General features: G+C 42.1%; 1 protein-coding gene and 1 long non-coding RNA gene across 2 annotated transcripts; both read right to left on the reverse strand.

Annotated features, from left to right (window-relative positions):
• Positions 1-1,467: 1,467 nt before the first annotated feature.
• LOC147336461 (uncharacterized) lies at positions 1,468-4,403 on the reverse strand. The gene is made up of 3 exons (XR_015128524.1): positions 4,165-4,403; positions 1,935-3,090; positions 1,468-1,810 (listed from the first exon to the last, which is right to left on the reverse strand). It is a non-coding gene; the product is annotated as an uncharacterized LOC147336461 (long non-coding RNA).
• A 2,756-nt stretch (positions 4,404-7,159) lies between these two features.
• Positions 7,160-9,681, reverse strand: LOC147336462 (uncharacterized). Its single transcript, XM_086287045.1, has one exon. The coding sequence runs from the start codon at positions 9,572-9,574 to the stop codon at positions 7,238-7,240; it is 2,337 nt and encodes a 778-aa protein (XP_086143171.1). The 5' UTR covers positions 9,575-9,681; the 3' UTR covers positions 7,160-7,237.
• Positions 9,682-10,601: the final 920 nt, after the last annotated feature.

The following is a 10,601-nucleotide window of genomic DNA, read 5'->3' on the forward strand; positions in this document are numbered from 1 at the left end:
CACCTTCAGCCCATTGCTGCAGTGTGTCGTCATCCACACCCAGCTCATTTCTGCTCGCATTCAGGCTCCACTTGTTCTCTAAAGATCCTTATGATCTAAGAATACATTAATAAATGTCATTCATATGGACATTTTTAGAGTACTGGTGTTTTTGCCCCATTACCACACACATTAAAATGGGTGTTGAAAAAATGACCTTTAGATATCTCTGGCTCAAAGTGCGGCCCAGTTGTTCCACTTTCCTTTTGTTCCAGCCCAAAGCCAGGAGGCTCAGCATGTCTGTTCGCCCTGCATTTCAGTTAGTATACAAATAAGAATGAATGAGCAGGAGACTGAGTGGAATCTCACACACAGACACACACCTGCTTTAGACATGTACTTCGTTGTGATGGCCGCCCTAGACAGGAAACTGTTTACTTGCTCCACCTCTTCTCCAACTGTAGAACCGGCCCCATCCTGAAACGCACCTCCCCATTTGATCTATAGAAAGGAGGTCACAATACATGACTGCTGAATTCATTCAACCTTATAACAAAATGTCTTAAACGTATCCAAGACTACAAGCTGCAGTATACCTCGCACATCCAAGTGTGAGCTACTCAAAATGAAGTACACATTAAGATAAAGTCAAGTAAATAGTATTACGACAACACCAAGAGAAAAACAAAATAAATATCCACCCATCCAAATATGTATCCACACACACACACGTATGAGTATATGGTTATGGCGTTAACGTCATTTTAACAAGATTAACGCTGACAGCACTGATATATATGTGTATCTTACATCATTTGTGTGTCTCTGGATGTATTTCACAAACTCAGCAACTTCCTCATCTTTCTCAATGAAGACACCTTCAAAGTTCCCCTGCTCTGAAGTGCTGAACGAACACGGTGACAGTTGTTTGAAAAGAAACATCAAAATACAATTTTTGTACAAATCCATATTTGATTTATGTACACAATGCATAACGTACCTTGCATTTGATTGAAAGCGATAAAGCTTGCAGTTTCCATCAACTGAGACGGCGAGCATGTCTGGAGTGCAGGCAGGGCAGCTAAAGCATGGCTCCTTGCACATCCTGTCCACCTCACACTTTACAGCACTCCACTCCAAGAAACTTTTGCTGAAGGCATCAGCTGATATTCGGCCAGTCTTTTAAGTAGAGGACAAACAACAGAATATTCACGGACAGTCATCATAAACATTGATTTGCACAATTTCCTTAAACTTGACAAATTTAGAAACTCACCCTTCCAAAATGGGCTGTTCGTTCATCCAGCACTTTGACAAAGGCCTTAAGTGACATCCCTGCTGCAGCTTCTTAATGTCATAGAAAGACTGAAAGACATCCATTGAAAACAGGGTGCAGAAATTTAAGGTGCCAGGCCAATATCCACCACCCTGGAAGTCCTTAACTGAGGGGGACCACATTAGGCCACTGCTGGTGCAGCTCACCACTGGCAGTGCAAGGTTATAACGGCCTTTAGGAAGGATAAGGAGAAATCCAGTCATGGCTCAACAAAGACATTCATTTTTTCCCATGTTGTTTTCAAAGCGGTCTGGTAAATCCAAATGACCTTTGACAGGTGCCCACATATACTGCGGGCCGAGGGTAATTCAAAACAATGTAGCAATGTACAATTTGCAATAAAACCTGCAAACACATCTATTGTGTATGTACTGTGTGACAAAAGAGCAACTTACCATTTATGGTTACAAGAGCCACAATTGCACCGGGTGAAACCTCAACGTTACCTGCTGGGCAGTCACACACAGTCTGGTCTTTGCACAGGCAACAGCCGAACTAACATTAAAAACACACAATATATATAAAAAGAATTGGAAATTAAATGATACACAATAAATATACAATAACAGCACACACTCATAGTACATAGCAATAAATGCATAAGACTTAAAAACCGTACATATTGGATTGTGAAACTCTGATGAAGGCTGCAAAAACCCTCCTGTTACTGCCTCTCTGCTGTGCAGGACAAAGCGTGTGTGAACTGCAATATCACAGTCAGCACAAAGGAATGGAAGAGGCAGGCAGTCCAGACACCTCACAACTACTTGTTTGCCACACTGACACACACGGTGTGACTGTGGATCCAGAGTAGCTAACATATTGTCTATAAGACAAGGCCTGGCCTCTTTCCACTTTAGCAAGGACACCATGTTTCTGATCGCCCAGTGAGTAGCAGCTGACTCAGACAACGTCTCACAAGTCATGGCTGCGTCCTCTTCTCCATCCTCCAACAACTGAAGGAGCTCCTGACGAAGCACCTCAGTTCCACACACTAACAGAAAAAAAATAAAGAAACTCTTCCACAAAGTGAAAAACACTCTAGGCAGTATGTTTCTTAGGACTGCACAAAAGCCCTGCCTAACTCAACTATAACAACAAATATAAAAGTAAAGGAATCACAATATATACAAGAAGGTAAAGTACCTTTTGTTGGGTTGACACTGGCAACATAACTAGGTTCTTCACGTGGACACTGATGCTGATCTGCAGACACTGGGGGGAAAAAGAGATTGAAGAATATTTACTTACTGAAATTCTTTGGTGAAAACAAGTTGTGAGATAAAATCAATGGTTGTGAGAACACTGACCACGTGGCAACTAGTACTTCGACTGGATGATGGTCTTTGAGGAATAAAATCTCCCTGTCTGTCAAGGGCGGCATCACTTACATTTTGATTAGATACCTTGAGTTTGTAAATGATCAGATTACATAATTGGAATACAATGTATCCAATTCAGGGTTGCAGGAGGATGAAGCCTATCCCAGCTGATACAGGACAAAGACAGGCTGCCAGTTTATTGCAGGGCTAACACGATATGTGTAACAGAAAATCCACTTAAATGTTTGATATTTCTTATAATAATCATAATTATGACTATTATTTAAAGGTTTCTTTAAATAATACATTTTGATTTTTTATAACCTCTAAAATATAAACCTGAGCTGTTTCAGATTCTGACCTCTGACCTCACTGCAGCTCCCTCTTGGAAGTACGTCTGCTTCTTGTCTACCCCCAGTGATGACCGCCTGCCCTTGATATCACGTACTGTACCTAAGGAACAAAAAAGGACAAACACTTGCCTTCATTTAAGAAGTACATTCATACAGAGGTAATCTATGGAAACACACTAGTTCACCCTTTGGGAGAAATCAGTTCCTGTGAAACATTTCTGTAAATGAACATCATGTGGAGAATGAATGAAATGAGTTCTTCAGGTGACTCAGCAGTCCCACACTGACAAATGAAATCTAGTTAAACTATTAAGCATATTTGCTCTTCTGAAATCTGTGTTAAACAACAACAAACATAAATTAGTAACAAAAATACAGCTGAGTAGAGGCTTTACAAACCACCAGCAGCCATAATGCTAAATTTTAATCTTCAAATGTTTCTGAGCCGTCTTCAACCTGCTTTTAACACATTAAAGTCCCACAGTCAATGCAGCCTGACTCAATCCTAGATGTTCAGCACACAGAGACACAGAGGTGCCGTTTAAAGTTTAGTGATAACCTGAGTCACTGATCATTTGCAGTATTACAGAGTCTGGCAGTCTTTGCATGATGTCCACGTCACTGTGAGTTTCTAGCTGACTCTCAGGTGTGACAGGTGTGCCAGCAGGAAAGAGTAATAATAACCTGCATCCTGAGGTTTGTCATGCAGGATTAAAGCAGCCAGGCTTTGTTCACACAGCTAGGATTGTATTTTACACTGACCCTGGGTCAGTATAAGTATCATACAGTTTAAACGAAGCACTGAAACTTGCACATATTTATTACAGATGCACTGAAGCTAATCGAGATATTTGCTGTCAGTCTGTGGCTGCGATTAAACACTTTACTGGAAACTTTATTAACTAGTAACTTCATCAGTCATGACAGAAGCTAATATTTCTGTGCTAACATCGTTTAAACAGTAACAGCTTTCCTCCAATATAAGCTAACGTTTACACCGTAACTTTAAGCTAGCACCATAAAGACGGTAAAACACGTAATAACATCTACAAATGCATCTTAAAGCTGTTATATTAGCACTCGGTGTATTACTAACATAACCACATTAACATTACTGACACTCGCAGACTTTTAATAGTCATTCTATAAATGCTGTCCGTTTAAATGGTCTTACCTGGTGGTCCATATGGTCCATAAGTGAAGCAGAGGGAGCCTGACCATGCGTCACACGTTTGACGAGTTGGGAGTGAGAACGTGTTGGGCTATAAGGAACACACTCACTTCCTGAGCCCTGGGCAATAAGAGACGTTTTGTGTTTTATGATTTATTGATATGTTTGATCCTTTCTGACCTGCGTTAATGAAGCAGTCATTAGAGCACCATGTCCGCTAGAATAGTTCTGTAGTTTGATGCTTGAGTCGTTGCAGACTTGTTGAAACTCCCTCACCCGTCAAAGCAGCGTCTTTGTTATTCGCGTCCAGCAGATGGCAGTGTTTCACTGTCTGACGGCTGTCTGAAGCTTCAGCTGGATTATCCGTTTGCTATGTTTGCCATGTTACAGTGGGGAGGAAAAACTCCTTTTTAACAGGAATATCTAGACATGAGTGATTACTGCAGTGGGGCACTATCTGTGCTATCTATAAGAAATGTTAGCAACAATAAAACTCTGAGGATCAGGGCTCCATTTCACTCCAGTGTTCAGTGGCATTTTAAAAGAGTGAATACCGACGCTGAATGTCTTTGTAAAGCAAAAGCACTTTGTTAGCCTTTACAGAGCAAAGCTATGGATCAATGTGCAGTGAAGAAAAATCGAGGTGGCCAGTCTGTCCTTTCCTAACCAATCACAGAGCTCCTTACATTGTTGCGCTGGAGAATAACTAAATATAATATAAAGATGATATTGAAAATAATCTTTTGTAGAGTCACTACTTAGTGTGCAGAGGACAGTTATCACTTTGCTGGATGCTTTAAAGTCGCATGTTCTGTATTTGCTGTATGCAGATTAGCAGGATATTAACAGATTAACAGCTTTTATTAGACTTCATATGATAATCAACAGTGAAGTGTTTCTCTTTCAGTGTTTATTCTTGCTCATTGAATGATCTCTGTTCAGATAATATGCTGCACTCATCTCATGTTTCTTTAAATACGGCATCACTTGTCCAGCTGTCAAACTCTGAAAGAGTTACAGTTTCACCACTGAGCACTTTGAATGGTTATTCTTTTATTTAAAAGCACTTATTCTAGCTGCATCATCAATACGACAAAAACAGTGACTTCAACAAAAATTTATCTAAAAATATTTAGGGGGAAATGTTCCTACACCCCTCATGTAAATGTTACATCTCCAAAAGGGAGAAATAATCAGAATAAGGCGTAATCATTGTCATGATAATAATGACCATGAAAATGAAACTAGGCCTACCTTTAGTTCAGCACACTCAGTGTTGCATAAAGACATGCGAACATGCCATCATCCATTCTGGAGCCTACTTTTAAAAAGAGCGAGCTGTTTATTCTGGCTGAGTAGCAAACAGAACCAACCATGAAAACCTAAACTGGGAAAACACTCGGAAACCTTGAACACTGGGAATATGGAGACACAGGGGTAGGTGAACAGACACTGACAAAGGACAGAGGAAAACAGAGACAATATATATAAGACAAGAAGTAACACAGACACCCTTTTCGGTGACAAAAATGAGAAAATATCCAGTGAAAGGCAGTTCTCTTGGAAAAACTGCCTTATTGATGTCAACGGTCAGAGAAAAATGTCTGATAGGAAGGCAACCGTAGCTCATACAACCATTTGTTGCAACCAAAGAATGCAGAAGAGCGTTTTGGTCAGCTAAGAACAGGAAATTGAAGCTACAGTTCTCAAAATTTGACATGAGAAGATTGGATAAATGTTGCCTGGTCTGATGAGTCTTGATTTCTGCTCTGACATGCAGATGGTCGGGTCAGAATTTGGCATAAATAGCATGAAAGGATGGATCCATGCTGCCTCATGTCAGCTGTGCAGACTAGTGGTGGTGGTGTCACTGTGGGGGGGAGGGGCGGTATTTTCTTGCTGAAACGTTACATAGTGTGTGTGTGTGTGTGTGTGTGTGTGTGTGTGTGTGAGAGAACAACTTGAAACAAACTGCAGCAATAAGGGCAAACTAGTGCACAGTTATGTTTACGTGAGCGTTATTTTGTATGCATTTGTACAGTTCCATAACTGTGAGAATACATTGATAGCATTTAACTCTAGTAACAGGCATTTGTACCAGTAAGCATGAAAAAGTAGGGAAAAGAACTAGTATGTAAGCACTGACTAGTACTGTAAAGTATATGTGTATATAGGGCAATCGTGGCTCAAGAGTTCGCAGTTCATCCTGTAATTGGAAGGTTGCCAGATTGAGCCCCGCCTCCGACAGTCTCGGTCGTTGTGTCCCGGGGCAAGACACTTCACCCGTTGCCTACTGGTGGTGGTCAGAGGGCCCGGTGGCGCCAGTGTCCGGCAGCCTCGCCTCTGTCAGTGCGCCCCAGGGCAGCTGTGGCTACAATGTAGCTGCCATCACCAGTGTGTGAATGTGTGAATGACTGAATGTAGTGTAAAGCTCTTTGGGGTCCTTGGGGACTAAGTAAAGCGCTGTACAAATACAGGCCATTTACTGTGCGTGTGTTTATGCTCAAGTGTATGAATAAATTAGTCAGTTTTAAACAGTTGCAATTTAAACAGTAGAAGAGTGGCACTATATTTATATATTTATAAAGAATTTCAAACAACAATTAATTGATGCTCAAAGCAGGTTTATTTAATTAATATCCAGATTTCCAATTAGTTCCCAATTCATTCAGCAGCAAATCACATCACCACTCACTTCAAGGCTGTATGTATTATTGTAAGGTAGACCCTACAATAGTACATACAGAGAACCCAACAATCATATGACCCCCTATGAGCAAGCACTTTGGCGACAGTGGGAAGGAAAAACTCCCTTTTTACAGGAAGAAACCTCCGGCAGAACCAGGCTCAGGCCATCTGCTGCGACCGGTTGGGGTGAGAGAAGGAAGACGTTTGTTGTAGGTCTGATTGAAGGACTGATGTGATGGTAAGTTGTCTGCTGTTCCGCTTTGAATATTGAGAGATTAGTTGATGGATTTCAAGACAAATTGTGCCCAAGTTTAAGACCATATTCATTGGTTGTTTTTGTTGATGTTATTGTTTTGGGCTTTTTTTCCACAAGAATTTTCTAGCTCCCCTAGAATTCTGGCCACCCAAACGATGATTGCTGCTGAGAGAGCACAAGGTTTTGTCCCCCTGTACTATTCATGTCAGTGCAGGGGGTTCTCCTTGAGAGGCCAGGGTCGAAAAAGGGATGCTTCAGAACCTCCAAGGGTGTTATGCGCTGATTTGCATCCAAGGCCAACATTTCTTTGATTAGCCTTACAAATAATGTTTGGCCATTTTCCGGTCCTCCCCTAACCTTCAGCAGTTGTTCGAGGTCATCGAGACGCTTAAGTTTTATATATCGAGTTTCCTTGGATCGATAATCTGTCTCGTATTGAAATTGTTCTTGGGTCTTAAATGTCCAGCGCTGTTTGTTGTAGTTATCCTCGATGAAATAGCTGTCAGTGTACAAGCCAGACTCTAGAAGATGATCTGGTAGCTGACCCTGGGTTTCAATTATGAATTTCAAAACGTCATAATCGTCTTCCCCAGGATAGAGAGGCACCCCTGTAGCAAGCTCCACAGCTACCAGCCCCAGAGACCACATGTCGATTGCTTTGTCGTATGGAATGCCAAGCATAACCTCAGGTGCACAATAACCAATTGTCCCCACACGGTCACCAGGAATCACTGCAGAAGCAGGACATGCGAGGCCAAAGTCTATGAGTTTGACTTTGATGGGAGACTCACTGCGGTTCACAACCATGATGTTTCCAGGTTTGAGGTCAGCATGCACTATTCCCACAGAACCCAGGTGGAACAGAGCATTTGCGAGCTGATGCAAAATTGGCCCGAGTTCTCTCATTGGGAGACCTTGGTTATTCCGGTCCCCAATGTAGTCCCACAGGCTTTGGTCGAGGAGTTCGAAATTCAAGCAAATGCGCTCTCCATCGAGGAAATAGCCGTTCCATTCGACAATGTTGCACCTGTCTGGATCCAAGCGTCGTAGCTGCTCCAGGATGAAAATTTCCAGTTTTGCCTGGAGCAGAATTTCAGGGTCGCTCTTGTTGACTTTAATAGCAACCGTTTTGTTGTTTTTTGTATCGCGACATCTGGTTACCAAACCAAAGCCTCCTTCTCCAAGGAAGGCCTCTACCACGTGGTGATCTCCTAAAATGGTCCCTTCCGTTATTTGAAGATCATCTTCAGAGGCAGATGGGTTGGCTGAGGTGTTGATGTCTCTTTTTTGAGGAAATTCAACTGAGTTTTGGAAACTGCAGCTGAATTTTTGCGATCCATGACTTTTCCAGCTTGAAGGCTGCTGAGAGAGCACAAGGAGTTCTCCCCCTGTACTATTCATGTCCGTGCAGGGGGTTCTCCTTGAGAGGCCAGGGTCGAAAAAGGGATGCTTCAGAACCTCCGAGGGTGTTATGCGCTGATTTGCATCCAAGGCCAACATTTCTTTGATTAGCCTTACAAATAATGATTGGCCATTTTCCGGTCCTCGCCTAACTTCCAGCAGTTGTTCAAGGTCATCGAGACACTTAAGTTTTATCGATCGAGTTTCCTTGGATCGATAATCTGTCTCGTATTGAAATTGTTCTTGGGTCTTAAATGTCCAGCGCTGTTCGTTGTGGTTATCCTCGATGAAATAGCTGTCAGTGTACAAGCCAGACTCTAGAAGATGATCTGGTAGCTGACCCTGAGTTTCAATTATGAATTTCAAAACATCATAATCGTCTTCCCCAGGATAGAGAGGCACCCCTGTAGCAAGCTCCACAGCTACCAGCCCCAGAGACCACATGTCAATTGCTTCATCATATGGAGTGCCAAGCATAATCTCAGGTGCACAATAACCAATTGTCCCCACACAGTCACCAGGAATCACTGCAGAGGTGTTACATGCGATGCCAAAGTCTATAAGTTTGACTCTGACGGGAGACTCACTGCGGTTCACAACCATGATGTTGACAGGTTTGAGGTCAGCATGCACTATTCCCACAGAACCCAGGTGGAATAGAGCATTTGCGAGCTGATTCAAAATTGGCCTGATTTCTCTCATTGGGAGACCTTGGTTATTCCGGTCCCCTATGTAGTCTGACAGGCTTTGGTCGAGGAGTTCGAAATTCAAGCAAATGCGCTCTCCATCGAGGAAATAGCCGTTCCATTCGACAATGTTGCACCTGTCTGGATCCAAGCGTCGTAGCTGCTCCAGGATGAAAATTTCCAGTTTTGCCTGGAGCAGAATTTCAGGGTCGCTCTTGTTGACTTTAATAGCAACAGTTTTGTTGTTTTTTGTATCGCGACATTTCGTTACAACACCAAAGCTTCCTTCTCCAAGGAAAGCCTCCACCATGTGGTGATCTCCCAAAATGGTCCCTTTAGATATTCCAAGCTCATCTGAGCCGAAGGATGGGTTGGCTGACATGGTGTAATGTGTCTGTTTGCGCTGTGGATTGGTGAGAAACAAAACTGAACTTGTTTTGGTTTCTCTCGTAAATTGCTCTCAAAACTTCTCGAAAGGGTTTCAGTTGCTGCAGGTCAACGTCCGTTAAGCATAAAGTAACAGGTGAGCGCTCCTATTTATGGGTTTTGGGATCAAAGCAAAGTTATGACGTCAGAAAGGATCAAAGCAAAGTTACCGCGTCACAAGCGATCGAAGGGATTCTAATATGTGCGCATGCGCACATATGAGAAGGCTCGAAGGATTCTAATATGTGCGCATGCGCACACGTGCTTGCTGTGTAATATTGTTCACACTAAACTTGACCCTAATCAATTTAATATCAGTCAATCAAAGAAAATGTTAGTTTTGGAAAATTTTAAAATGACATAACTGACGGTTAAAACCTTTTTTGTTCATGTATTTGTATTTGTATTGTCTTCGGGGGGTTTTTTGCATACCATGTCAAGCTTTTCTGTATATAGTCATGTCGTAGATTTCGGAGCAAACAAGAAATTGAATTGGATTTTAATATTGCAGTGCTTGGATTTCGGATTTGGTGCTTAAAACTTCTTGAAACTGTAACCGTATTTCATTCACCACAAATAACTATCTGATTGAATAGTTTTCTTATCAGATAGAGAAATAAAACGAGTCGCAAAGTCTAAAAGCAACGTTTCTCTGCCTGGGCTGTACCTCTGCACGTTAGTCTGTTTCAGTGTGTGACCCCTCACCCCCTCCCTGATCAGTCGGGGGTGAGTGCGCTAATGTGCCTGGAGGCCGTTTTAATTTGCTGGAAAACGAAAAATACAAGAAGGATTTGTACGTTTTCACAACGGGGGAGTTTGCGTAAGTACTAGTAAATAATTTTCTCGAGTGTGTACGTTACACATGTTATTTGTTTAAAATTGGTATTATTATTTTGCTAGCTAGCAAACTCGCGGGATAAAGGATTGAAGTGCACTCAGTGCGATACAATACGGTGGCGCTATTCTAACAGTTAGTTATTGCA

Source organism: Aulonocara sp. 'chitande type north' Nkhata Bay, linkage group LG3, assembly GCF_057382095.1.
Source record: "Aulonocara sp. 'chitande type north' Nkhata Bay isolate Kocher_YH1m ecotype deep benthic linkage group LG3, A_spYH_male_GT1.1, whole genome shotgun sequence".
Lineage (NCBI taxonomy): Eukaryota > Metazoa > Chordata > Actinopteri > Cichliformes > Cichlidae > Aulonocara > Aulonocara sp. 'chitande type north' Nkhata Bay.